The sequence below is a fragment of the Aotus nancymaae genome, unplaced genomic scaffold (assembly GCF_030222135.1).
Source record: "Aotus nancymaae isolate 86718 unplaced genomic scaffold, 86718_ANA_hifiasm-v0.15.2.pri h1tg000040l, whole genome shotgun sequence".
NCBI classification, from domain to species: Eukaryota; Metazoa; Chordata; class Mammalia; order Primates; family Aotidae; genus Aotus; species Aotus nancymaae.
Window position 1 is genome coordinate 1,002,341 of NW_026988454.1, and position 27,028 is coordinate 1,029,368.

Sequence of the window (27,028 nt, forward strand, 5' to 3'; positions counted from 1 at the left end):
AAGCAACCAAGGGAGAAAGACCAGCAGACAGTGCAATGAAACATCACGAAGTTCTCTAATATCAAAATAGAGGTCATTCGTGGGAATTACAGACAGGCTGGAATTGAAGTAAATGAAAGTGTTGCCAAAAAATAAAAATATGGTCAAAGTTGATTCATTGATGAAAGTCCAGGTTATCCTAATTTCTTTACATATTATTGCGACTTGTATTTTCTCTGAAAGTCAAAATATCATCTTAGTCAATTAACATTCATTGGTGATAGCATTTATTAGTGAAGTTGAACTATGTATCTTGAAGTTGACATTTATGCAGTATATCAGGTGCTGTTCTACAGGCTTTCAAAATTATCCAAGTCATGAACTTCTGCAAATCTGCTTTTTAAGAGGAAACAGGTTTGATGAGTCAGTGACCCACCTGAGATCACCCAGCTAAGAAATTATAGGATTAGGATGTGAACCCTTTGAGCTCATCTGCTTCCATGCTCAGAATCCCTTTGCTAGACTATGTTACTCTCATGATCATCCATGTGTGGTCAATCTAAGAAGCTATTTTTTTCATAAAACTTTACTTTAAACCAGAATATGTTAAGTGACAAGAACTTTACCCATTTATCATTGACCATCATCTTCCAATGGTTTGACAAGCTTCCCTGAGCAGTGTTGCCAGCGCATGAGATTTACCTGCAAGATTCGCCTTTAGATCTAAACTAGACAGAAATGGCTGACTTCACAGAACTTTGGAAACAATCTCCAAACATCAAGTTTTGCTTACAATTGAATAAAAAAGTGATTTTTCTTGCTTGTTAGCTGTGTTTGGGGTAAGTTGTTTAAAGCTCTAGACTTGCCCGGTCTAATACGATAGTCTCTAGTCACATGTGGCTATTTAAAACTTAATTTTAATTAACTAAAGGGAGATGTAGTTATGAGCTCAGTTTATCAGCTGCGCTTGCCACATTTTGGAGACTCAATAGTCACATGTGGTGAGTGGCTGCCATACTGGACAACACTGCCCCAGACCAAAATACCTAATCACTTCACTTTCCTGAAGCTCAGTCTCCTGTATTATAATGGTGCTAAGATTGCTAATATCATTATCACAGCACTGTGGCTGGTCACATGATAGAACGCATGAGACGCTTTGCATGTGGTAAAGGACTATGTCTTTGGTAATTGCTGAACGCTGCTGAGAAACCATACAGTCTTTGCAATACTAAGACTTTGGCCCCAGGATCTTAGAAGTTGAACTGTGCATCTTGAAGTTAACATGTATGTTTTGTTCCTTAAGACTGAAGTCCACATTCTGCACCGGTGACAATTTCTGACAGTTTCTCTTACTGTGGAAGGTACCATTCCATACACATATAAAAAGCGAAATGTATCACTTTACCATCTGGACCATGTCTGTCAGTCAGAATCTAATAGGAAAAAAGTGCAATGACCTAGAAGCTGGTAAGAGTCATGATCTTTCGCCCCGTAGAAAATGGATTTTGTGGATCCCAGAGAAGGTGAATGAGTAACGTGCTCCCGTGTGCTTCACCGGGTCAGTGATAACCAAGTTCAGTAACTGGCGACAGGCTTAATGACTAACACACCTCCAGCTCAGATGAAAGAGAGAATGGGACTTACCGGCACTGACTGTTTCTCCTGTTCCTCAATTGGTTCCTTTTAGGGAGCTACAAATTTCTGTGTCCACTGATGATTGACGTTTTCATCCAGCACAATGGAGAGAAGTCTGAGGAACGTCCTGGTGGTTTCCTTTGGGTTCCTGCTTCTCTTTACAGCCTATGGAGGTCTCCAGAGCCTACAGGTATGTGTCTCCGGTCATCCTGTTACCTGAACTTCTGAACACTTTTTTTTTTTGAGACGGAGTTTCACTCTTGTTACCCAGGCTGGAGTGCAATGGCGCGATCTCGGCTCACCGCAACCTCCTCCTCCTGGGTTCAGGCAATTCTCCTGCCTCAGCCTCCTGAGTAGCTGGGATTACAGGCACGTGCCACCATGCCCAGTTAATTTTTTGTATTTTTGGTAGAGACGGGGTTCCACCATGTTGACCAGGATGGTCTCGATCTCTTGACCTCGTGATCCACCTGCCTCGGCCTCACAAAGTGCTGGGATTACAGGCGTGAGCCACCACGCCCGGCCCTTTCTGAACACTTTTTATCCTCCAAGAATCCCCGTGGTCACAGACGATAATGAATTGGAATTTTAAAAAATCCAATTCCTCTAGTGTTTCTTTTTCACTCCGCACCAAATTCTCTAAAACACCCAGTGGTTCTCAGCTGAGTCCTGCAGCGTGCAGTTCCCACTCACGTCGGAATAGGATTCCACAACAGCGAGGCGTGCCTCGCTCTTGGACAAGGACAGCAGGGGTCTTGGGATCGTGATTTGTTGGGACATTCTTTGCCTTTGCAGGGTCAAAAGGAGACATTGTGAATTCTATGGTCCCATGCCCTTGGCTTTGCGTTTAGGGGCAGTCATGTGAATGTAACAAATTTCACTAGACCTTAGCGACTCCAAGCCTACTCTATGCAGAACTGTGAGACATTCTCTGAAAGGCTGCAGCATTCTTCATATGCACCGGGAAATAGATCTGACACATTTTCTCCAGCTAGTTACATTTCAAGTCTGATGTCTACCTGGATTCCAGTCTGAATTCCAGGGAATTCCAAAGGCTGGTCAGGAAGTAGGGCTATGGTTACTTCCCTGAGTGATTCATTCCCACAATGTTGTACCCTGTGGACTGGGATAGTCACATAACAAAACATTTCAGAGCTTCTAATGACAAATTAGTGTGGTCTCACATGGTTTGTTGAGAACAGCAATTAGGCACCTACTGTGTGCATCATATGGAACCAGAAGAGCACACCCAGGAGCTCAGAATCCAGGGTTTATTATACAAACACTTGGGACTCCTGGAATTCAGGCCCAAATTCTCAAGTCATGTTTTCTTTTGCTGAACTCCTACGTGGTCCTATTTCCGATCAGGCTTACAGAGGATAAAATGGCAGCCCACGGTGACTCTCCAAGTCAAGTCGAAGGGAACACGGTCTCCTTTCTTGTCGCGATGCTTCATTATTTTGGAGTCCTTGCTTTGCCCAGAGCTTTGTGTTGTTGTCACAGAATGTTCTTGTGTGTGAAATGCCCGTCGTATTGTTGAGTTAACTGAGCCCATGTTGAATGTGGTAGGTGCGTGCTTTCTGGAAGGAGGGCGTCACAAGGATGGGGACTGGTCAGTGGCACTTTCTCTTTAGAAAGCTCACCTTCTGCAGAAGGAGACCCTGCTGTCCTATGGGCACCACAGCCCCTGGGCTCACATTCCTAGGAAGCAGTTGTGGTGGATGTGCTGTGGCTCGGCCGCTGTCTGGAGTTGGCCTCTGGACTTGGAAGCCAGAGGAAGAGGGCAGGAGGGTCCTGGGAGTGCCCAGGGGTCCCTCCTCTCAGACTGTCACAGCAGGACCCGAGGCTGCTGGCAAATGTGGCAGAAAACCCTTTGCCTCTGTGGCCCCAGCTTGGCAGTGCCTAGTGGGGAATCACTCGCAGTGCTCTCTGGACGAGCTCCATGGCTGCCAGCAGCTGCATGGGGAGGAGACGCGCCCCACGCCCCGCCAGCACCTCCCGCTCCTCTGGGGCTGTGGGCAGTGGGAGCTGCTGTTGTGTAATGTGAGCCCTTTTACCTCAAAAGACTGGAGATGCAGGAGAGCCAGACCTCCCTCTCTGTAGGGTCCCCAGGCCAGGGAACAGTCCCCCCAGCTGCTGTTCCCCGCTGGGTCCCAGCCCCACCCAGCATATTGTCCGCAGCTGACCCTGAGCATGTGGATGTGCTTTAACCCTCTAACGGGACAGCCCTCTCTGCTCGTCAGGACCAGTGTGAGCAACACAGACTGCTGTGTGGGGAATGGCTGCGTCCCACCACGCGGAGGAGCCCTCCTCTCTCCATGAACCCGAAGGCTTCCGGGTGGTTCACTTGGCTCTCAGGCCCCAACGAGGCACATGCATCCCCAGGCCCCTCCTCAGAACTCAGCAGCCCCAATGAGAAGGCAGGGCCTCATTCCAGGGAGTTCCCATGAGTCCCTGCCTTGGTCTGGACTAGGTCCCTTCATCCAAGGACTGAGGACACTCACTTGTGGCACCTCCCCTGCAGCTGCCACCTCCTCTCAGCCTTCCTGGCTGCAGGCCTGCAAGTTTTCATTCAGCTCTCAACTTGAGGTCACAGCCTTCTCCCCACCCTGCCCAGGAGCTGAGGTCTGGGTGGGGCGCCCAGCACTCCCAGTGTTGGGGACACCCTCGTGGCAGCATGTGCCTGCCTGTGTCTCTACCAGTGGTGGTGGCCAGCGGGTTCCAGGACACAAGGGCCACGTCCCTGGTCCATTCTCGAACCTCAGGCAGTGACGGGCACTCAGAGGTGTGTGATGGCTATTTGGCAAAGAAAGAAATCATTCATGGCCGGGCGCGGTGGCTCACGCCTGTAATCCCAGCACTGTGGGAGGCCGAGGCGGGTGGATCACGAGGTCAAGAGATCGAGACCATCCTGGTCAACATGGTGAAACCCCGTCTCTACTAAAAATACAAAAAATTAGCTGGGCATGGTGGTGCGTGCCTGTAATCCCAGCTACTCGGGAGGCTGAGGCAGGAGAATTGCCTGAACCCAGGAGGCGGAGGTTGTGGTGAGCCAAGATCGTGCCATTTCACTCCAGCCTGGGTAACAAGAGCAAACCTCTGTCTCAAAAAAAAAAAGAAAAAAGCAAGAAATCATTCATGTGCACTCACCTGCTTCACATCCTTGGGGCCTTCCCATGGGCTGAGGACCCCTTCCAGTCCCCGGGAGGGGGCAGAATCCTCCAGATCAGGTCTGGCAGTGTCTCCAGCCCCGTCTGCCACACTGTCTTGTTCTCAGTCAACATGGGCAGACGTCCACAGAGGCATGAGCGCCTCTCACGGCCACCCAGCCCAACACAAGCCGTCACAGGGGCACCCACACTTCCCTGCCTGATGTTCGGATGCCCTGACGGCTTTATTCCGAATTCACAAGCGCTGTCCTCCCTCCAGCTGCAGAGGCGGCTTCCAGGGCAGCAGGCCTGTGGCTGGCGGTTCCTGGAGCTGTGGTGGCCTCCAGCCTAGGGGACACTGAGGACCTGATGGGGCCTCATCCCGCTGTGCCCATCCCGTGCTCTGACAGGGCTGGCTTTGTTCCCGCAGAGCAGTCTGTACAGCGAGGAGGGCCTGGGCGTGACGGCACTCAGCACCCTCTATGGAGGCATGCTCCTGTCCTCCATGTTCCTCCCACCGCTCCTCATCCAGAGGCTGGGCTGCAAGGGGACCATCCTCCTCTCCATGTGTGGCTACGTGGCCTTCTCTGTGGGCAACTTCTTCGCCAGCTGGTATGCAGCCCCCCACCCCCGGCGTCTCCCCACACTAGGATCGCTCACTTGGCACACAGCTTGCGTTTGTGCCTGATTACCATCCACTGCAGGCGTTTTAAAGTGAGCTCTGCTGCCCCCTCCCCTGCCTTGCTTCGGTGACAGACGGTGCTGGGCTTCCTTCCTCTTTTCCCACCAAGGCTCCTCTTTGCCCCCCACCTCTTCTGTCTCCTCCTCCTGATCCCCATGCTGACCGCTCCCTGGGATCCATCCTGGTCCTCAGCTTTCCTGGCTGGGCGAGGCTTCTAGTAACACAGAGGACTCTAACTCCAATGCAGAGTCTCGTGGGCACCTAGGCAGATGCCACCCATGGACCAAAAGCTGCCCCTCGCCCACCATAAGGAGATGGGTAAGGCCGGGTCAGGCAGCAGGGTTGGGAGCCCAGCCCGCTCCCTGGTGAGATGGACCACAGAGGCTGAGCTCTGCGGGTTTAAGCTGCACGCCCAGGCCTGGGCACACAGCCACGGAGCATTGCCTTGAGGGGCCCTGGCTGTGACCCAGGACATGCCAGTGGTGACGGCTGCACTTCCTTCTCCCCGGGAGCTGCCAGGTCTCACACAGCACCCCGCTGTCGAGGCGTGAGCTGGTCGCTTGGTCTGCTTAGCGGGTTGTCACTTGGCCTTCCTCGTGCTCCTCAGCTTGTGGTTTCTGGTCGCCTCCAACACAAGGAACCTCACTGCTGTGAATTTCACTTTTGCAAATCGATCCGAGCTGAAAAGGGCACTGGTTTCGCTCATTTATCTGAGTCAAATGGTGAATCCATCCGTGCAACCAGCAACACTCATCACCAAGCTTGCAACGGGCCAGGCCAGGCGCTTCCTTCTCCCACATAGACTAAAGAACCTCAGGGACACGGGTGCCACAGGCTTGCGTCTCCGGTCACCTAAGGCGCTGCTGTAGGTCTGCTTTCACCCACAGGTACACTTTGATCCCCACCTCCATCTTGTTGGGGCTCGGGGCCGCCCCGCTGTGGTCTGCGCAGTGCACGTACCTGACGATCCTGGGAAACACACATGCGGAGAAGGCGGGGAAGCGTGGCAAAGACGTGGTGAACCAGTATTTCGGCACCTTCTTCCTCATATTCCAGTCATCCGGTGTGTGGGGCAACTTGATCTCCTCGCTGGTGTTTGGCCAGACTCCCAGCCAAGGTAAAAGGCAAAGGGGCAAACCATTGTCTGCCAGTGGAGGGGGGTTTCAGCGATGGCCGCTGGGGGAGAGGGTTACTGATTTCAGTTGCACACCTGCCTTGATTCTGTAACCTGAGCAGGTGAGTCAGGCCCCACAGGGGAGGTTCTCAACCTGCCTGTGCTTCAGAGTCGCCTGTTACCTGCTCTTTTCTGGACAGTCAGGTGGGACTGGAGAACACCTGTCTCTTCCACAGATGCCTCTGCAGGGGCAGGGGAGTCCTTGGGAGAGGGCGCCATGGGGAAACTAAGCACCAGGCCAGCACAACTGGGGTTCGTGGAGTCACAGCTACACAACTAGCCTTTTGAGACTAAGCATCGGGTGGCCTGGTTACTTCTCCTCCTGACGTGATCCACTGAGCAGATTTTCACCTGTGTCATGGCAGGCCCTCATCCCACGAAGGATGTGGACATTGGCTGGGCCGATGCCCTGGCTCCTCTGTCTCCACTGGACCTTGTCCCATATAACGTGGACGTCTCATTCATGCCCACACCCTTAGTGCCCATGTTGAGGCTTTAAGCCCAGGGCAGAGGACATATATCTCTTTCATACTTATAGGAAACCTTTCTCAACGGGGCAAAAACCAATCCAGCATTCCTGACAAGTATCACGACTATTTCTATCCCTTCATCAGCATTCTCCACCTTGCTGTCCCATTAAAAAAACAACTCTGTAGCCAAAATCCCTCTCCCTTCTTCTCATGCAATGTCATGCTTACTAAGCACATTTGAATAAGGCAAGCTGGGAAGTGGATGCAAAGCAATTTTTATTCATTATTGCTGTGGCTGTCAGCGACAGTGATACAGAAACGGGGGTTAAAGCTCAGGCTGCGTATCAGGGCCTGTGTGAAGTGGAGTGATGGGCTTTTCTTCGGAAGACGTAGCTACAGGTGAGTTAATTCCCCAGGTGAGCACAGGAGACAGAATCTGGGGCTGGAGGGATTTGGAGAGCTTCACTCCTTTCTCCACCTTCTTGTGCCTTCTCTCGTCAGCTACACATCTCACCCCTTAGAAGATTTTCTGAAGCTTTCTGTTACATAATTTGTGTTAGTAAAATAATAAAAACACTTGAATATTCTCTCTCCCATGACATCTTTCTCCTCTCTCCAGAGATTCTGACGGGAGTTCTGACTGAGAGTCATTGCTAATTCAAATTTTATTCTTTTAAGAGATCATGGAACTAACATGAGTTTTCAAAAACAGAAAAGTTGTGAAATCACCTGCCCAAAGTCACAGAGTTGGTTACAGACGAGTCTGAAAGAGCGTCCAGAATTCCTGGCACCCAATCTCATGTACTGTTTTCCTTTGACTAAATTTGAAAACTGGAAAAATTTTAATTATGTCACAAAGGTAATATAACAAGTAACCAGCACTTTTCCATGTTTATTCTTCTCTGAATCTTTGCAGAACTCCAATATGATTTCCCACTTCCCAAAGTGTCTTAAATCTAGTTGAGGGGCATGTGCCTGGGGTAAATGTATTTTGAGACACTGGGTCTTTCCACGTGACCTGTAGTGATGTCTCCCCGCAAGCATCCACCATCCTTTCCACCGTCACTTTCATTCCTCAAGAACCTATGTCTTATCACATCTGTGGTCATCTCATGTCTCCTGTTTGCTCTGACTTCACAGAGACCCTCCCAGAAGAGCAGCTCGCGTCCTGTGGGGCCAGTGACTGCCTGATGGCCACCACGACCACCAACAGCACCCAGGGGCCCTCCCAGCAGCTGGTCTACACCCTGCTGGGCATCTACACTGGTACGTGCTCCACCGGCCCCGGGCAGGGTCCCGAGCAAAGCAGAGCCACGCCTCCTCCCTGGGCTGACAAAGACCATCTCCCCCATGGAGGAGTCATCTCTCTTCTTCTGAAACATCCTTGCAGAACGTGCTGGGTTGGGTCACATGCAGGCATTTTTCTCGTGAATCAAATGCAGTCCAGCAGTGCTGTCTAACAGAGGCTCCTGTGGTGAGGAGATCGCGGTACATCTCCAGAGCCCAACGCAGTAGCCATTCACCACTGGGCCTGTTTACCTCTTAACTGATTAAAGTTTCGGTTCCTAAGTCTCCCAGCTGCACTGCGAGTGCTCAGCAGAACGGGGGCTGGCGGCTCCTGCAGCAGACAGCTCGGTGGCCGGCCGGGACACTGGGGGTTGACTATTTGTGTTTCAGCTGTGTCCACGGGACCCTGAGCTTCCGTAATCTCTATGAACCACCATTTTTCTCTGAGAAACTTACTGAGTGCCTTCTGTGGAAAGGCTAGCGGGGTGCATGCCCTTCAGCTGGAGACGTTGCAAGCTCATGACGAAATGTCTGCCCAAAGGAAGTTAATTGTCACGACGAGGCTTATTCTTAGGAGTTCATTTTAATAGAGAATATTATGTTAATAGTTTCATATGTGACTTTAGTGTTATATTCAAAAGTTTATTACACCTTTGAAGGGAATACAGTCAGAGAGTTTTTAAAACCATTTTGAAAGGAATTTACATTCTTTTTGTCTGTGCACAAGCTCTCACCTGTAATGCCAGCAGTTTGGGAGACCGAGGCAGGAAGATCACTTGAGGTCAGGAGTTCGAGACCAGGCTGGCCAACATGGTGAAACCCCATCTCCACTAAAAATACAAAAATTAGCTGGGTGTGGAGGTGGGGGCCTGTGATCCCAGCTACACAGGAGGCTGAGGCAGGAGAATGGCTTGAACCCGGGAGGCGGAGGTGGCCGTGAGCTGAGGTCGTGCTGCTACACTCAAGCCTGGCCAACAGAGCGAGACTCTGTCTCAATATACATATGTATTCTTTGTCATTCTTGGATTTGGGGATTCATAAAGGCCTTGGAATGCGTCCTTCTTGAAGATCAAAGGCCTGGCAGCTGGGGCACCAGTCTGGGGCACTGAGTCTCGCGCTCTGCCGGGGTCAGAGGTGAGGAGGGTTCGTGCGCACTGCACAGCTTCTCCTCAGGCTGAGGCCATGCGCTGCACCCACCCTCAGGTCTCCTCAGGCCACTTCCAAATCAGAGGCTCTGAGCGAGCACTTGTAACGCAGTCACTGGCAGTCGACAAAGCGTACTGAGCACCAGTGTGTGCCATGCTGGGCCCCCTTGGTCCAGACGCTCAGATGACCAGAAGCTGGCCTTAGTGAGCTGAGAGCCTAGCGAAGGAGACAGACGCACTCCCAACTCACCAAGACGCTGTCCAACAGTGTTCTGAGCTCAGTTCCCAGCTGACTGGCAGCATCTCCCTGGAGCACTGGGTTGTAGGAAGCCTCCAGGGTGGGTGGTCCCTAAGGCAAGTCTGGACAAGGAGCGAGATTTGGCCAGGCAAAGAGGTGATGGCAGAGGGCCCTGGGGGCAGAGGTGCAGAGAAGTCCAGGAAGAGCTACGGGGCTGGGGCAAGGTGGAGGGGCAGAGATGGGGCACAGGACAAGCTGTGGTCCTCAATGTTGTGCCAAAAGGGTCTGGATGGGCACAGACTTGCCTCCTAGGCAGACCCTGTGCCAGCCTGACTTGGAGGTGTGGAAGGACAGCGGGCAGAGACCCACTGAGGATGGAGTGCAGAGTCCCGAGGAGGGAGCAGGAATGGGAGGAAGAGCCGGAGGGACTGAGGGGGAGGCCAGCAGGGCTCCTGTGGGTTGGACATGGTGTGGGGAAGAATGAGACAGCCCTGGGGTTGAAAGGAAGATGAGGTCAGTCCGGGAACACCTGGCTTGAGGACAGAGCGGGATCTTTGCGTAGTGTCCAGTGGGCAGTCTGATGCCATGCAGGGCTCAGGCCAGAGGCAGATGCAAGTGTGTACATGGAGGCATCTTCTGAGGGGGTGACTAGAATCATGACAGGGATGAGGATCTCGGGGAGAAAAAGCAGAGAGAATTTTTGGGGAGAAGGGAGTACAGCCGGACCCCTGGTTCATCAATGCTAAGGGCCAGGCAGAGACCCGGAGCCTTGGGAGGAGACAGAAAGCCACACCAGGGTCTGGGAGGACACCAGGGCTGCAGAACCAGCTGGGGAGGTGTTTTGAGAGTGTTGAGTGAGGAGGGGCTCCCGGGAGGCTCAGGGAGGAGGCTGGACCAGGCTCTCAGCCAGTGAGAGGCTGCTGACACCCATCAAGAGAGCAACCTGTGGGGATACTGGCATGCAAAGCCCAGATTGAGGGTTGAAGGGAGTGGAACGTGGGGACAGGGAGTTGGGAGAAGCCATGGTTTGTCTGGTCTGCAAGTCTCTGCTGACTTGGAATCCCCGTCACCTTTTCCCAGTGGGCCCTGATGTTCTCATTCACATGGTTCCAGCGAGCAGCCAGGCCTGTGCTTCCTCCACACTTCCAGCTGGGAGGCTGGGGGACTCAAGGACATTGAGCTGAGTCAAGAGCCTCAGGCCTCCTTCCAGCTCCACCGGTTCCTGTGCAGCCACCAGCAAGAATGTCTCCTGTCTATAAAAGAACAGAATTTTGGAGCAGGGCTGGCAGCCTTCCTCTGTGAAGGGCTGACCGCAAATATTTCTCCATGTAAAGACCTTTCTGAGGATCACAGGGTCCTTGTTGCAACTGCTCAACGTTGTCTTGTGGTGGGAAAAGCCACACACAACACGTAAGCACGTGAGCCTGCCCACGTGCCAATAAAACTTTATTTTCAAAAGCCGGCGGTGAGCAGGCTTTGGCCCGCAGATCAGTTTGTGGGCCCCTGCTCTAGAGGAACAGCACAAACATCTCCGTGGCTTCCAGGCCCTTCATTGCCCTCTGTCTTCCACAGGTGGCTGCTGTCTGCTGGGCCTCCCCTGCAGGGACACCCTCAGAGTGCTCCCTGGCCACAGCCACAGCCATGTAGGCCTCACAGACAGTTCTCGGTTCTAGGAATCCCTCAGGCTAAGGGGGTCCAGGTCTGGAAGTGACGTGCAGCAGAGATCACACACATGTAAATGAAGAAGCTGTCTTACCACTGTGATCACAACAATCTGCAGGATCCCATACGTCTCCTTTTCTAGAAAGCAAGGCCATGTCACCATCATGAAAAACACAGGAAAGGAGAAAAATGGACCTGAAAGAACAAGAACAGCCTCTCCCTGGGTAACCTTCCCAGCTTCCCGAGCGACCTTCCCAGCTTCCCGAGCGACCTTCCCAGCTTCCCGAGCGACCTTCCCAGCTTCCCGAGCGTTGCACTCATAGTCAAGTTTCTTGCAAAGAGCCGTTCTCTTTAGAACTTAGGACACAGATGCTCAGCATCCCCCAGTGCACGCCCCTCTGAGGGCTCTGAGTCACACGACATCTGGACATACATAATTCTGAACAAAGCGGTGTGGCTTCTGTGTCCGGGATCTGCCTCTCCCCTCCCAGGAGGCTTCTGGTGGAGATGGGAGGTCGTGTCCTATTGGGCTGCTTGACACTGAAGTCCTGGTCCAAAAGATGAGATGGTGGAGAACGAGCTGCCTTCAGTGAGTGGAGAAAAATGTGCCTTTTCCACATGGCCTACACACGGTCAGCAGGACAGGTCAGCTTGGAAGGGAGCCCCGACATTTGTAAACACCCTACGGCCTCCTGTGCAGGCGTGACAATCTGCCAGACCGTGCGGGGGCCAGGACAACGCAGAGGGAAATGAAGGGCGGCTGAGAAACGAGCAGGGCCACGGGTCTCCCGCTTTCATACGGAATTTCACCAACTTCATGACAATGTTGAATTGTCATGACACGGAAAGGGGGATATGTTTAGCCAAGATGGAATGTAGCCAGATAACAGAAAGTGAAGCCTAGAAATAAATCTGTGCATTTCTGGGTGGACCGGCATTAACAGTGGTGCCTTCTGAGACGGGTGCTAGGATTCTGCTGTGTCTGCGCACAGCGTGGAAGACAGCTGGCTTTGCAAAACCTCCCAGTTTCAGGAACGCTCAGCTGCTAGGCCGTCCTGCGGCAGCAAGCCCACTGCGTGGCACGTGAGGAGGCTGGCACTGAGAGAGGCAGAGAGAGCACTAGACAAGGCTGCTCAGACACAGGAAGATGATAATTCCCGTCTTTAGAGGAGCAGGGGTCTAAGCTCTCGGAGGTAGGAATGAGCCGCTCTGAAAGGTTCTGGCCAGGAGAGAAGGGAAGAATGGCTGCCACTGTTGAGTGACCTGTGCTGCCCCAGACACTGTATCGTTACCACTGCCAGGTGGGAGAGCAACAGTGGGGACGTGATGACATCACTGAGGGCACTCACAATCGTCAAGGGACAAAAGGGCTTCTGTGTTCAGTGAGAAACGTCCAGATAAACGTCACTTCTCCGTGGACAGAAATTAAGTTGTATCAAATAATCAAGTGCTGGACAGAGTGATGGACACTTACTCATCATATTTGGGAATTATGAGAAAGTACAGGGTGTTTCCTCATGGATGACATGAATAGTTACAATATTTTTGCATAGATAACCCATTTATATAGTTCACAAAGCAAATCCAGGAGTCCCCCTTGTCCCATTTCATTGATGTGGCTTCAGTGACCTGAGGCCAGCTGCAGTCCGAGAACCTTAAGTGGAAAATTCCAGAAATAAATAATTCATAATGTTCAAGCTGCGCGTTGTTCTGAGTAGAAAGGTGCAACTCTCGTGGTCCTGCCCGCCCTGCCCAGGCCCTGACCCTCCCCTCTGTCCGGCGTGTCCACACCATAGACGCCCTGCCCAGGCCCTGACCCTCCCCTCTGTCCGGCGTGTCAGCCCCATAGACACCCTGCCCAGGCCCTGACCCTCCCCTCTGTCCGGCGTGTCCACACCATAGATGCCCCGCCCAGGCCATGACCCCTACCTCTGTCCAGCGTGTCCACACCATAGACGCCCCGCCCAGGCCCTGACCCTCCCCTCTGTCCGGCGTGTCCACACCATAGACGCCCCGCCCAGGCCCTGACCCTCCCCTCTGTCCGGCGTGTCCACACCATAGACGCCCTGCCCAGGCCCTGACCCTCCCCTCTGTCCGGCATGTCCACACCATAGACGCCCTGCCCAGGCCCTGACCCTCCCCTCTGTCCGGCGTGTCCACACCATAGACGCCCTGCCCAGGCCCTGACCCGCCCCTCTGTCCGGCGTGTCCACATCATAGACGCCCTGCCCAGGCCCTGACCCTCCCCTCTGTCCGGCGTGTCAGCCCCATAGACGCCCTGCCCAGGCCCTGACCCTCCCCTCTGTCCAGCGTGTCCGCACCATAGACGCCCTGCCCAGGCCCTGACCCTCCCCTCTGTCTGGCGTGTCAGCCCCATAGACGCCCTGCCCAGGCCCTGACCCTCCCCTCTGTCCGGCGTGTCAGCCCCATAGACGCCCTGCCCAGGCCCTGACCCTCCCCTCTGTCCGGCGTGTCCGCCCCATAGACGCCCTGCCCAGGCCCTGACCCTCCCCTCTGTCCGGCGTGTCCAACCCATAGACGCCCTGCCCAGGCCCTGACCCTCCCCTCTGTCCGGCGTGTCCGCACCACAGGTGCTCCTGTGCCGTAGTCTCTCGTAGCCGCCTCTGTTGTCCGAGTGAAAATACTTGGTCTATGTCACATGTGACACTGCCTGTGGCTTCAGGCCTCCGCTGGGGGCTTGGAATGAACCCCTTTGGCAGGAACCACGGCACTGTAAAGGGGCATGTGGGGGGTCTCCCTCTCACCGCTGTCCTCAGACCCAGAAAGCTCATGTCTGCTTCATTTCCTAGTCACATTTAATGCACGTGTAAACAAACACATCTTTATGTCTTTCCTTACTAAATTCGAGTGGTGGCGCACTCTACACCAAGTTCTGCATCTGGGTTGGTTTTTGTCTTTTTACCATTTATGGTGGGGATTTTCCCATCCTTGCATAAAGAACTTCTTTTTTATTTTCTTCAAATGCACAACATTTCATTGTATTTGGGATACCCCTTAATATCTTTAAGCAGTTCCTACTGGAGGATTTTTGCACAAAATTGAACAAAAGTGTAGCAAAGCACGGTTGTGGGAATCATTATCCTAAAAAAAAAAAATCAATAAAAAGCTGGCTGCTGTTATAAATTGCTTAGAGGATTAGAATGAGGAACACTCTCAGTGGTTAAGCACACTAAGGACGTCTGGGGTCTCTCCCTAATTTTTTATATGTTCTGCCGTGAAGACAATACTGACCTATTGTGGCAGGTTTCATATGAAAGCTGGTGAGTCATGAGCTAATCATAGAATCAGCACAGTCAGTGCAACTAGACACCTGAGATCCTGAAGCGTGCCGCATCTAATGTCACTGAAATCTGGATCTGAATAGCCCACCCTCTGGAGAGGAGGATGAGCCACTGAAATAAATCCGTGCCAGGCACCCGCCTCTGGGCCTTCATAAACGCTGAAGCATTTGCTCTTTCCTCTCAGGGAGTGGTGTCCTGGCTGTGCTGATGATAGCTGCATTCCTCGAACCCATCCGAGACGTTCAACGACAAAGCGGAGGAGAGAAGAAATCACCCCCTTTCTGGTCCACTTTACTGTCGACCTTCAAGCTCTACCGAGATAAACGCCTGTGCCTCTTAATCCTGCTGCCACTGTACAGTGGATTGCAGCAAGGATTCCTCTCCAGCGAGTACACACGGGTATGTACGAAAGCCAGGCCCGGTGGCTCAGGCCATGTGTGGCATCACTGCCCCGCCTGTGTCTGAACCAGCAGGACCACAGAGTGTCTCAGGCCACCTCGGGGCTGGGGCTGGAGGGAACAGGATCCTGCGCTCCCAGTCCTGCCACAGCTGAATTCATGATTCCTGGGCTAAACTTCCAGGTCACTTCCAACTCCCAGGAGTTAGACTTCTTGTCTCCAGGGAGAACTTCTTCCCTGATCCGTGGCTTCCTGGGGAAAGAGCCAGAGCAAGTGACAGGGCAGCTGTGCTGACTCTCCACGCAGACACTCACTCGTGTTAACCTTCCCTGGGCCTCACCCTGTCACTTTAGAGTTTCTGGATAGGAAAGGCATTAAGTCCATGAGCACCACTGACATTCCTTCTCCCTCTAGTTTTCAAATCATGCTTCACAATCTAAAAGTCGATGTGGTTCCCCAGGCTTCTTCTCCGTCCACTCCTGCCCATTCCCCCCGACAAAGTGAGAGAGGCAGTGCCCCACCTCAGGGTGCATAAAGAAAGAAGCCTCTCTTGGGGATTGTTGAGAGCTGGGGGCCAGAGCCAGACCAGCGGCCTGTGTCTGCAGCCCCGCCCTCTGAGGCTCTCCTTCCGGAGGAATCTTCCCTGGTGTCCCCACCCCTGATCCCTCCCAGGCAAGACTGCCAGCTTAGCAAGATAAAACGCACCTGCAGGTAGAATTTGAATTTCAGATAAACTGCAGATGTTTCTCAGAGGAGTATACCCATGCCACAGTCCCGCACACTTGATTCTATCTGGCAATGCTACTTCTAGGACAGTCTTGAAGGAGAATCTTAGGGGCTTAGAAGAGTAAACACAAGATAACAGAAAGGTCCACTTGGCATTTTGGGGACAGCCCCTCCTGCTCCTCCACTGGACTTGCCCTTGTCACCCCCCATGTGGCTGTGGCCACAGTCTTCTCATCTCGGCCCCTGTCCTGTGTGCCAGCCCTGGAGGCCCCCGTGATGGGGGCGGGGCGGGGTGGGGTGGGAGCACAAATGCAGCCAGCGGCTGGCCTGCTCTGACCCCAGGGAGGTGGCAGGGCAACCGCTTCACTTTCTCTCTTTTTTTCAACTCTCTTTAGACCTCATAGGCAATGATTGGCCCCAGCAAGGGTAGGGCAAATTGGCTTCCATATGACATAATGCACATTTCACAGCAAATGGCATAGACTATATGGGGAGGAATTTCGTCCAGAGCTGCCCAAACTCCTCATTTTAGTTCTTCCCCAGAGAGGGTTTTCTTACAAACACAAGCTTTTCTCTTGCACGGGAGCCACAGAGCCGAGAGGAAGGCATGGGCCACACTGGCCTGCGGCCCTCTCAGAGGGGACATTCCAGGCACCCGACTGCAGCTTCAGCTTGAGCCCAGGGGGTCTGGGAGCATCCGTGACGAGGCTCTGCTCCCCCTCCCCAGTCCTACGTCACCTGCGCCTTGGGCATCCAGTTCGTTGGCTATGTGATGATCTGCTTCTCGGCCGCCGACGCGCTGTGCTCCGTGTTGTATGGGAAGGTCTCGCAGTACACCGGCAGGGTCGCGCTCTACGTGCTGGGTAGGTAGCAGTGGGGGTGCATCCCAGCCGTTCTCATGGTTCCAAGTGGCCAAAGCATGCAGCTCACAGACAGGGCAGGGCTGGAAGCTGCCCCTGAAACTGCTTTGAAATTAGTAATGCCCTGTAGAGATGCATTCATTTTCAGGCCTTCCTTCGTCCTCTCAATAAGCAGGAATCAGATCTCTCCCGGAGCTGGCTCTGGGCAGGCACTGTGCCCGGCACGAGGCCACACAGCAAGTGCCTGCTCCGAGTGGGCACTCGGTGTGGTGACCAGGCCAGGGTGGGATGGGGCAGGCTCTCTGCAGGCGCAATGGAGGGACACGGAGCCAGTGGTGAGGCCGTGGGTGTCACGAAAGGCCACGCTGGGGTAGGGGCGGTTCTGTTCAGCATCTGTTCACACAGCAGATAATGACAAACCTTCTAAGGCCACAGATTCCTCCCTAAACACACAGCGCCTTCCATTTTTCCTGGGAAGAGCAGGAAAGAAGAGTTTAAGATCATGTGAGCAATGAGGAATGTGGGCACTAAGAAACAGCGCCTGGCACGTCAATGCCCCAGGCAGGGCTGGGCGTGGGGTGCAGCCAGAGGAAGGGCAAGCAGTGATAATCCCCCAGTGCCATGGAACCTGAGGAGTCTCTGCCTGGGGTTTCCTATCCGTCTTCACAGTCGCCCTGTGAAGCAGACAGTGTCCCCTTACAGACAGGAAATCATGGAGCGGGGAAGTGGAGGGACTTGCCCCAGGTGGCACAGCTTTGGGCACGTGGTGTGGACCTGCCTTTCCGCCTCCCGAGACCCTGCTCTTCCTGCTCCTCTGTGGCATCTCGAACATCAATGGGCAGCCTCATTACTGTCTCCTAGGAACGCCACAGTCTGTGGAAATCGGGGCCCAAAGCTGTGACCTGCTAGGATGGGTCACGGGGTGGGGCCACAGATGCCACCTGCCTAGGAGGTCTGCGGCCTCCGCCCTCTTGTCCCCATGCCCCCATTTGGAAGCCTCAGATGACAGCATGGTACACTGTGTCCTATCCCCTGACCACTCAGAAGGGAGCTGGGATCCTTCAACTCATCCTTAATGAGAAGTCCTTTCTCTTTCTGACTTTAATCCTCATAGATTAGGGGCAACCTCAGGCCCAGACAGGGTGACCTTCCTTCCCAACGTGATGCCAGACCACACCCAAGACCCTCCAGGCTGAGGCTGAGGGCCACACAGCAGGGGTGCGGTGCAGAGCATTGACTTAGAGCTGGCAACAGGCAGACACACCAGCTCACAAATTAAATGTCAAGGTTCAAACTCAAAAGACACTTCCAGAGCGTTAAGGGAACATGGAACATGCAGCCAACGTTCCAGAGGATGGTGACTTCAGCGCTGATCCCTCAGAGGGCCCCTTCAGGCCATGATGACGACCCTCATCGCCCGGGGGTCTCCCCTCTGCACCCCCAGGTGCAGTGACCCAGCTGTCCTGCGTGATCGCCCTCCTTCTGTGGAGACCGCGTGCCGACCAGCTGGCAGTGTTCTTCGTGTTCTCAGGGCTGTGGGGCGTGGCAGATGCCGTCTGGCAGACACAGAACAATGGTGAGTACCCAGTCCACGCCCCTTCCTCTTGGGGGTCCCCGGCCCAGGCAACTGTGAGGCTCATTAGATGCCAGTGGACCAGAGGCAGGAGAGGTGAGATGGGAGAGACGGGAGGGCCAAGAGGGCTTTGATGTCACCTCTCGGTCTGATGTATTTACTCTGAGCTTTTACTCAGATTCATGATGCAAGAGGAAAACCAACCGAGGTTCCTTTTGGGCACCACTCCCTCAGGCTGATGTCATTTCCCTCAAGTCAAGTCTCCTGTTCAAGCCTGGGTGTGACCCCTAGGCTTGACCCCTAGGACAGTGGTCTCTTCATGACTAAAACCCTTTATTCAGACTTGCTCGTGAGCAGAGGCGCACTCCCCACACACCAGGGACTGGGGTGTAAACACACAGGGCCTTCCCAGGAGCCCTTGCGGTGATGGAGGTGGCAGTGTGAACCACAAGCCACATGCGTCACAGGTCACCAGGATCAGTGTCTGTGGAGAAGGCTCTGGGGCGTCCTGGGCAGTGGTGGGTTTTCTGGGAGCAGCAGGTAGGGGCCCTGTGGATGTTGGGGAGGAGGGGAGGCCAGGGTGGGCATTGTTCTAGAGACATCATGTCTGGGTTGACTGCTCTCCAGGGGAGTGGGATGCAGGAGGAAGCCAGGGCAGGAGGGGGCAGGGGCGCTTCAAGGCCTTGTTGAAACTGGGGTCCCCGAGAAGGTGGCCTGGGTAAGTGCAGAGGGGTGGGGTGGAGCAGCAAACCAGGTCCCCACCTGCCGGCTGGCCTGCGAGGGAGGGTCAGATGCACCCAGGCTCAGTGGAAGCAGCAGAAAGCGCTGACACCCAGGAGTGACCAGGAGCTACATGGAGTCCGGCCCGTGTCCCAGCAATCAAATCTGAAAGGCAGGTGACAAGGTCCAAGGTGCAGCCCTGGAGGGAGCGGGAGGGCTGGTTGTTGAGTGGAAGGTGACATCCCATGATGATGGCAGGAGCCAAATGCCAAAGTCCTCACAGAATAGGGTGGCCCGGTCCGGAGGTCAGGAGGGCAGCGAAGGCACTGGTGGGAGGTGAGCAGAAGCCCAGGAGGAGCCAGGGAGGAAGCAGCCCCGGGCTCGGGCCGTGCAAGAGAGGCCTCAGGGCAGGCGAGCCAGAAGGGGACGCAGCCATTGCACCTAAATCCCAGCTGAGGCAGGAGAATCACTTAACTCCGAGGACAGAGGTTGCAGTGAGTGGAGATCGCACCACTGCAGCCCAGCCAGGCTCTGCTGAGCCCTGCGTTGCTTTGTGCTGGCTGGCCGTGTTTTCCACAGGGAGAAGTGCGAAAGGGTTTTGGAGAAAGTCACTAGGGAGAGAAGGAAGCAGGGGCTTGTGTGTGTGGCCGCTGGCCGGAGGGTGTGCGTTGGTTGGAAAGGAGAGATGCGAGCTTAGGGTGAGAACCTTGAGTTTCCCAAAAACCCCATCTAAGGCCACGAGGGGTGTCAGAGGCCCAAAGAGGCAAGACTCTGCCTAAGACGTGCAGATGAGGCAGATGAAGGGTCCTCTCGGGGGTGAGCATGGCTCACACGAGAACTTCCTCCCTCTAAGACATGCAGATGAGGCAGATGAAGGGTCCTCTCGGGGGTGAGCATGGCTTACACGAGACCTTCCTCCCCCTAATACACATGCAGATGAGGCAGATGAAGGGTCCTCTTGGGGGTGAGCATGGCTTGCACGAGACCTTCCTCCCTTCCGGAGAGACATCACCCTTCTGCCTTTATCTGGCAAACACGTGGGGCTTAGAAAATGGAAAAAACAAATCCACAAACGAACTACAGGCCAGTGTTTCTGGGATGAGAGACTTGGTGCTGAGGGTAAAGAGCACGGGCAACCTCAGATCGCGGCGCAAACACTCCAGGCACTTCCTCTCCTGTCTTCCTGACGGTGACGGGTCGCCTATCTATAGGACAGCTGAGAAAACCCACACGGTTGGATTGAAGGAGCCTCAGTATTGCAGGCAGACGCAGTGAAGCTCTTTACCAAGATGGGTGTGTACTTGGCCGGGCACCACGCTCTGGCTTGTCGGGATGGAGGCCGGGAGCCTGGGACGGGTGGACGGGACGTTGGAGGCCAGGCGGGGGCATTCCGTCACAGAACAAACACTGATTTAATGGAGGGGAGACAACAGAAACTCACTGGTGTTTCTGGCAGTGCAGAATTATGAGCTAGTGTCATGTCACGTGGCTGGAGTGCGCCTAGGTAAGTGACCAGTCAGCTTCAAACAGCATCTATTCCAACCGCCCCCTGAGGCGTGGCAGAGCCAGGGTTTTACTGAGCTCCCCAAAGGCACATCCCATTATGAGAAATGCACAGTGACTTCTCTGAACTGACTTAATTTTAAAATGTGTTTACACATACACACTGGGACGAATATCCCCACAGTATTCTACACGATAATTCTCTAAATGCTCCCTGTGAATGCAATCATTTATATTTGATTTTTATTCTTCCTGAGACATTGAATAGTGGACTCAACTCTTCCCTTCCTTATGTGGACACAAGGTCCTCTCAGGCAAAACCTTGCTGAATTGTTAAAGTTACCTAAGGTCAAACAGAGTATGAATGTCCAAGTCCAGTGAGTGACTGGAATAAAGGCTCCCTTTAATAAGGGATGCTAATTTAAATGAAAATTATTTCTGCATTTTTGTATAGGGATAAAAAAGTAATATAAAAAAAAAACCAAATCGGCTGGGCACGGTAGCTCTCGCCCGTAATGCCAGCATTTGAGGAGGCTGAGGCAGGCAGATCACTTGAGCTCAGAAGTTTGAGACCAGCTTGGCCAACGTGGTGAAACCTCATCTCTACTAAAAATACAAAAATTAGCCAGGTGTGATGGCACATGCCTGTAGTCCCAGCTACTCCAGAGGCTGAGGCTGGAGGCTCCCTTGAACCCAGGAGGCAGAGGCTGCAGTGAGCCGAGATCTCGTCATTGCACGCAGCCTGGGCAACAGAGCAAGATTCTGTCTCAAAAAGAGAAAAAAGCAAAATGTTGGGGAAAATATTTTCATCTCCTTGAGAAGTTCCTGTGGGCTTTATACTCGCAGTCCTCCTGCGTGAGTAGCACTTGAGTGCCGCGTTCCTGCGCTTTGGGCAGGGTGGCTCTCCATGTGGCACAGTGCACACAAGGTCTCTGTTCTCTATTTTTTGGAAAAAACTGGAAATTTTGTGTAGCTTTGGCTCCATCTCAAGAATAGCTCTCTCTTTTTTTTTCTCAATAGCAAGTTAGATTTCTAATCCTGTTCTCCCCAAATGCGCGCTTTCTTTTAAGAAAATGTGGCACGCCTTTAATCCCAGCACTTACGAGGCTGAGGGGGCGGATCACCTGAGGTCAGGAGTTTGAGACCAGCCTGGCCAACATGATGAAACCCCATCTCTACTGACATACAAAAAATTAGCAGGGCATGGTGGTAGGCACCTGTAATCCCAGCTCCTCAGGAGGCTGAGGCACAAGAATTGCTTCAATCTGGGAGGCAGAGGTGGCAGTGAGCCAAGATCGTGCCACTGACCTCCAGCCTGGGCAACAAAGGGAGACCTTGTCTCACCAATAATAATAATAAAAAAGAAACAAAAAGAAAGAAAGAAAAGAAAAGAAGAAAGTGAAAGGGTAGGCCGGGTGCGATGGCTCATGCCTGCAATTCCAGCACTTTGGGAGCCCGAGGCGGGTGGATCACCTGAGGTCAAAAGTTCCAGACTAGCCTGACCAACATGGAGAAACTCCATCTCTACTAAAAATACAAAATTGGCCAGGTGTGGTGGCTCACGCTTGTAATCCCAGCTACTCAGGAGGCTGAGGCAGGAGAATCACATGAACCCGGAAGGCGGAGATTCTGCTGAGCTGAGATCGTGCCATTGCACTCCAGCTTGAGCAACAAGAGTGAAACTTAAAAAAAGAAAAAAAAGGAAGAAAGAAAGAAGAAAACATGTGGGCCACACTCCTTCCTAATGAACGACACTGAATAAAACCCACTGCAGTTTGTCCTCGCCTTGCAGTCATAGCTGCTCAATTGAAAGACGGATCATTACAGCCTCTCACTTGGAGGCAGGTCAGAGGACTTCCCTGTTCCAGCCCCTCCTTCCTGGGGCAGAATCCAGAATCCGTGGCTCACTGTCCCACTGGGCTCCAGGGATCCTCTGGTCTCTGCTAGGGGAGATCCCTGCCAGGCACTCCTGTCTGCTTGTTCCCTCCCACAGCCAGTGAAACATTGGTGTGGTCGCCATGGCAACCCTGCCCACCAATGTGCACCACTAAGATACAGAATGTGTATTCTAAAAATGCTCCTTTGCCCTGTTGGCTGTTTTCAAGCTGATAAACTCAGAAAATCTGACTTACCTTCAATGCCCCATTCACTCAACTGTCTTCTCTGACCAAACACGATTGCTGGACTTCTCATCCACGTCCCCGTGTTAGAGGACAGGAGCCACATCCTGGTCTCTTAACGCTGGGCCACCTGGGAAGAGCAGGTAGACAGGTCATGCTGAGAGCAATGCTTTGTCTTTTTAAATACACTTTTTATTGTGAAATAGTTTTAGGTTTACGGAAAAGTTGCAAACATAGCAGAGAGTCCTCTTGAAAAGTACCAACCAACCTATAGACCTAAGGTATTTACCCTGTAGGCCCTGTACCAGCTTTCCTGAATGCTGAGCATCTTACATAGCCCTGGCACAGTCCTACAGCTGGGAAGTGGCACTGCCAGGTGACAGTTAGTGGAGGCATAGCCTTTATTTGGATTCCTCCAGTTTTCCCAGGAGTGTTCTTTTCTCTGTGCCAGGATCCCGTCCTGGGTTCCCCGTTGTACTCAGTCATCGTATCTTCTAGGCTAGTCTGTGACAGTTTTTGATTTTCCTTGTTTTTCATGACCTTTTATGAAGAGCACCGTATTTTGTAGAGTGTTCCTTAATTTGGATTTGTTCACTGTCTTCTCATGATTAGGCTGGGGCTGTGGGTTTGGGGTGGACGGCCCCCTGGTGAGGCGCTTGCTTGTCCCGTCATATGGGGGGTACAGGAGAGTGATGGGCCTCCTCACCAGCGATGCGAACCCTGTTCCTGTGGGCACCGTGGTCCTCATCAGTAGAGAAACATTCATGATGTGAGTTTTTTTGGTATAAAAGCAATTAAGAAACCCTGGGACCAGCTGCGTTTCATCACTTTCTTTAAATCCAGTGGTGGGGGTGGTGGAACACCTCTTTGGACGGGAGTGGAAGGTCCCTGGGGCCTTGTTCCCAGGACATCTGTGACATTGCTGTTGAAACAAGCAGGCCGGCCCCAGGAAGGCGAGCACCTGTGTTGTGGGGGGTTTATCTGGGCACTTTGTTTCTTGCAGGGAATCCCTATCTCAGTGACATCATCTGTTTGCCTGGGATGGACCTGGCCTCACCCCCCAGGCCCTCCAAGGCTGTGGCACAAGCAGGAAAATCCTGGGGCTCCAAAAGCACGAAGCTAAAGGGAAAAGTCAGGCTGGGAATGGCTTAGCTCCAATGTGCCTCCCATCCGACTCAAAGTCCCCATCTGCTCACTGAGACAGGTGCAGATCTGGTTGTCTCCTTGGAGGCTAATGAGAAACTCAAAAACTGCAACCATTTGTCTGTATCTACCCAGGACTCAGAAGCCCCTCCCGCTTCCAGTCTTCCCACTTTGCTTGGAGTTGTCTCGCCTTTACGGACCAACCCAGTGTTCCTCTGATCTGTGTTGACTGATGTCTCAGGTCTCCCTAGAAAGGATAACAGTACCCTGTGCTCTGACCATCTTGGGCACACGTGGTCGGGACCTCCTGAGGCTGTGTCACGGGCACCCGTCCTCAACCTGGGAAAAACCATCTTTCTAAATTAACTGAGACCTGTCTCAGATTTTCGCAGTTCACACTGTCATCTGCCATGTACAAGCATTCTGTTGTTAGGAGAATGTCTTGATTTTGTTGAGAAAATGGGGCAGCGGGAAAGCCGTGCTCTTTTCATGAACAGGGTCACTGCGGGCCCAGCAGAGCTCTCACTCCCCTCTCTCCCCGCAGCTCTCTACGGCGTCCTGTTTGAGAAGAGCAAGGAGGCTGCCTTCGCCAATTACCGCCTGTGGGAGGCCCTGGGCTTCGTCATCGCCTTCGGGTACAGCACATTTTTGTGCGTCCACGTCAAGCTCTACATTCTGCTGGGGGTCCTGAGCCTGACCATGGCGGCGTATGGGATTGTGGAGTGTGTGGAGTCCAAGAACGCGACCAGACCCTGCGATCCAGGACAGGCCAACCCTGCAGAAGACAAAGAAGCAGAAACAAAAACGTGAGAGCAGCGAGGTCGGAGGAGGACGAATCCGAAAGGACCAGCCAGAGAGTCTTCTAGAAGAAGCCTCAGGACACAGAGCTGGCTCCTCACCACCACTCAGCACTGTTGGCCTTTCTGAAGATACATCATTGCACTCTCCATGCCCTTTCTTCTGTTCTAACACATTTTTAGCCCACCATCTTATCAACAGAGATCAAGTGTATATGGGAAGGTGTAAGTTAGTTAAATTTTAGATACAAAAGAAAAAGGTCTAGAGTAGAATCGGAATTTGCCTGAAATCATAGACTCACCCTAGCTTTTATTCTTGTAGTTATTTTGAGAATTGGAAGTCTGCTTAAAATAATGTAGTCTAACCCCATAATTTTACAAATGGACAAACTTTTAAACGCTAACTCTACTTGGATGAAAACATCAAACATTTTACAAAGGGGTCCTGACAGGTCAGCTGACTCAACCACACAGAGTCAGGAGGTGGCAAAGCCAGACTGGGGCTCAGGATTCTTGAAGGGTACGGGGGCTGCGTTTCTAAATAAAGGCAGTTGTTTAAGGGACACACCTCCCGCCCGGGTACTGTTGTGCTGAATACTCACATGGACACACACAGGCTTCATCTCATCAGTGCTTCACTGCGCTGTGGCCTTCACAGACCGAGAGCATTTCAGACGGAGACGCTCCACGTGTCTGTTAACGTGGAAAATGGCGCCGGCCGTGGGTTGGGTGATTTTGCCCGCTTCACAGTCGCCATCTGGTCCCTGGGCACCTGGTCTCCTCTCTCACTTGTTCACTGCACTGGGGTCCTCTGGGCCTTCCCCACCCTCACCTATCACCAGCACCCGCTCTGCTCAGCTCCCTCCAGCCTTCCCCCTCCAATTCCTTCCCGTCCCCATGATCCTCCCCAACAACCCACCCTTCCCCACCCTCCCTACACCCCCTACTCCTCCCCAGACCTTTCCCTGGCCCCTTCTCCAGCCCTGCTCAGGACTCCCCACCCTCCCCCCCACTCCCCTGCCCTCCCTGACCACTCTCCGCTCTCCCCCCACTCCCGGGCCCTCCCCACCCTCATTTACTCTTAGGAATTACAGTTCTGCTACCTGTATCTGGGACACCTAAAACTAAGATGCTATCATGAAGTGATCCCAGGCTGGTGGTGGCCTGGCACACCTGGCAGAAGCAAATGCAAAGCTTTCTGTATAGATTCTCCCAGGCTGGGCCCCAGAAGATCTGCACCTAACACAGGCCACGAGCACGGATATAAAATAGGCGAGGGAGCTCCACACCACGAGGGGGCGCCAGCAGAGACGAGCAGCAGCAGCCAGCACCACGTGGAGCCCCACGCAGCGAGCACGGTGCTGCCAGACACGGATGTCAAGGCAAATGTCCGTAGGGTATATGCTAAAGACTAAAGGAGGAGATTAAAATGAGAGAGAAAAAATTCTAGGTGAATTTGAAAAAGAACGAATGAAATGAATCTAATCTTCAAAATTAAAGCCAAGTGATGTATTACATAGGACGCAATATTCAGCTGAAGAGAAAACTCATGACCTAGATAAAGAATTGACCCAGATGGTAACAAGAAAGCATACCATGTGAAGAGGGAAGGAGGCTAGAAGGAGGTGGTGTCGTGCAGCTGTAATTGGAGGTCCAGGAGAGAGAGAATGGGAAAGGTAAGATTGGTAAAGGCAATCGTCGTGAATTTCCCTGAACTTGATACGGTTGCCAGATAAAATATAGGACACCCAGTGAAACCTGAATTTCCACATAAACTACGAATAACTTCTTAGTGTAATTATGTCCCACATACTGTATGAAATATACTCATAACAAAAGAACGATTTGTGTTTACCTGAAATTCAGATTCAGCTGGGCATCCTGCATTTTTATTTGCTAAGTCTGGCAACCCTAGCTTATGAAAGACGCAGTGATTATATTTAAGATACACAACAAATATCCGATACAAGGAACAAAATTAAATCCACAGCTAGACACATCATAAAGTAACTGGAGAAGAACGGTTCTTAAAAGCAGAGAGAGAGGGAAAGATCACACACGAAGGAAGAAATTAGGCCACTAGCGGACCCTCCAGCAGACACTGTGTGGGAGTGGAACAAAGTCCTCAACACACTGAGAAAAGTCACTGTCATTCCATTGCTCAAGATTCTCCAAAGGCTTCTCCACAGCAGTCTACACAGCCTGGCTCCTGGCGCTTGGACCTCATCTCCTCTACCCCTGCCACACCGGCCTCCTTGCTCTTCCTCAGACACACCACGCACTTTTCACAGCTCTCTCTCACTCTGGAATGTTCTTCCTGACATGCACACAGCTGCCTCTCTCACATCACTCACGGCCCCCTGAAATATCACCCTCAGTGAGGCCAACGCCCGCAGACGGGCCCCTGAGACAGCAGCCCGGCACGCTCCTTTTTGCCTTCTACGCGCTTGTCTTTCGCTGTA

At 52.8% G+C, this 27,028-nt stretch overlaps 1 protein-coding gene across 3 annotated transcripts; it reads left to right on the forward strand.

Moving 5' to 3' along the window:
* Positions 1–1,561: 1,561 nt before the first annotated feature.
* Positions 1,562–25,218, forward strand: UNC93A (unc-93 homolog A). 3 transcript variants are annotated; one of them, XM_021667836.2, is made up of 8 exons: positions 1,562–1,807; positions 5,197–5,378; positions 6,336–6,565; positions 8,233–8,358; positions 14,911–15,125; positions 16,578–16,713; positions 18,155–18,286; positions 24,314–25,218. In XM_021667836.2, the coding sequence occupies exons 1-8, from the start codon at positions 1,721–1,723 to the stop codon at positions 24,577–24,579; spliced, it is 1,374 nt and encodes a 457-aa protein (XP_021523511.2). In that variant the 5' UTR covers positions 1,562–1,720; the 3' UTR covers positions 24,580–25,218. The 3 variants fall into 3 exon arrangements, with proteins under 3 accessions (XP_021523511.2, XP_021523512.2, XP_012326459.2); XM_021667837.2 differs by having other exon boundaries at positions 1,578–1,807; positions 6,505–6,565; XM_012471036.3 differs by lacking the exon at positions 5,197–5,378 and having other exon boundaries at positions 1,705–1,807.
* Positions 25,219–27,028: the final 1,810 nt, after the last annotated feature.

Bases quoted from the DNA above. Each gene is read 5' to 3' on its own strand.
- UNC93A (XM_021667836.2), top strand. From the start codon at position 1,721: ATGGAGAGAAGTCTGAGGAACGTCCTGGTGGTTTCCTTTGGGTTCCTG. The intron at 8,359-14,910 runs GTACGTGCTCCA...CTTTCCTCTCAG, and splicing joins CCTGCTGGGCATCTACACTG to GGAGTGGTGTCCTGGCTGTG. The intron at 15,126-16,577 runs GTATGTACGAAA...CCCCCTCCCCAG, and splicing joins TCTCCAGCGAGTACACACGG to TCCTACGTCACCTGCGCCTT.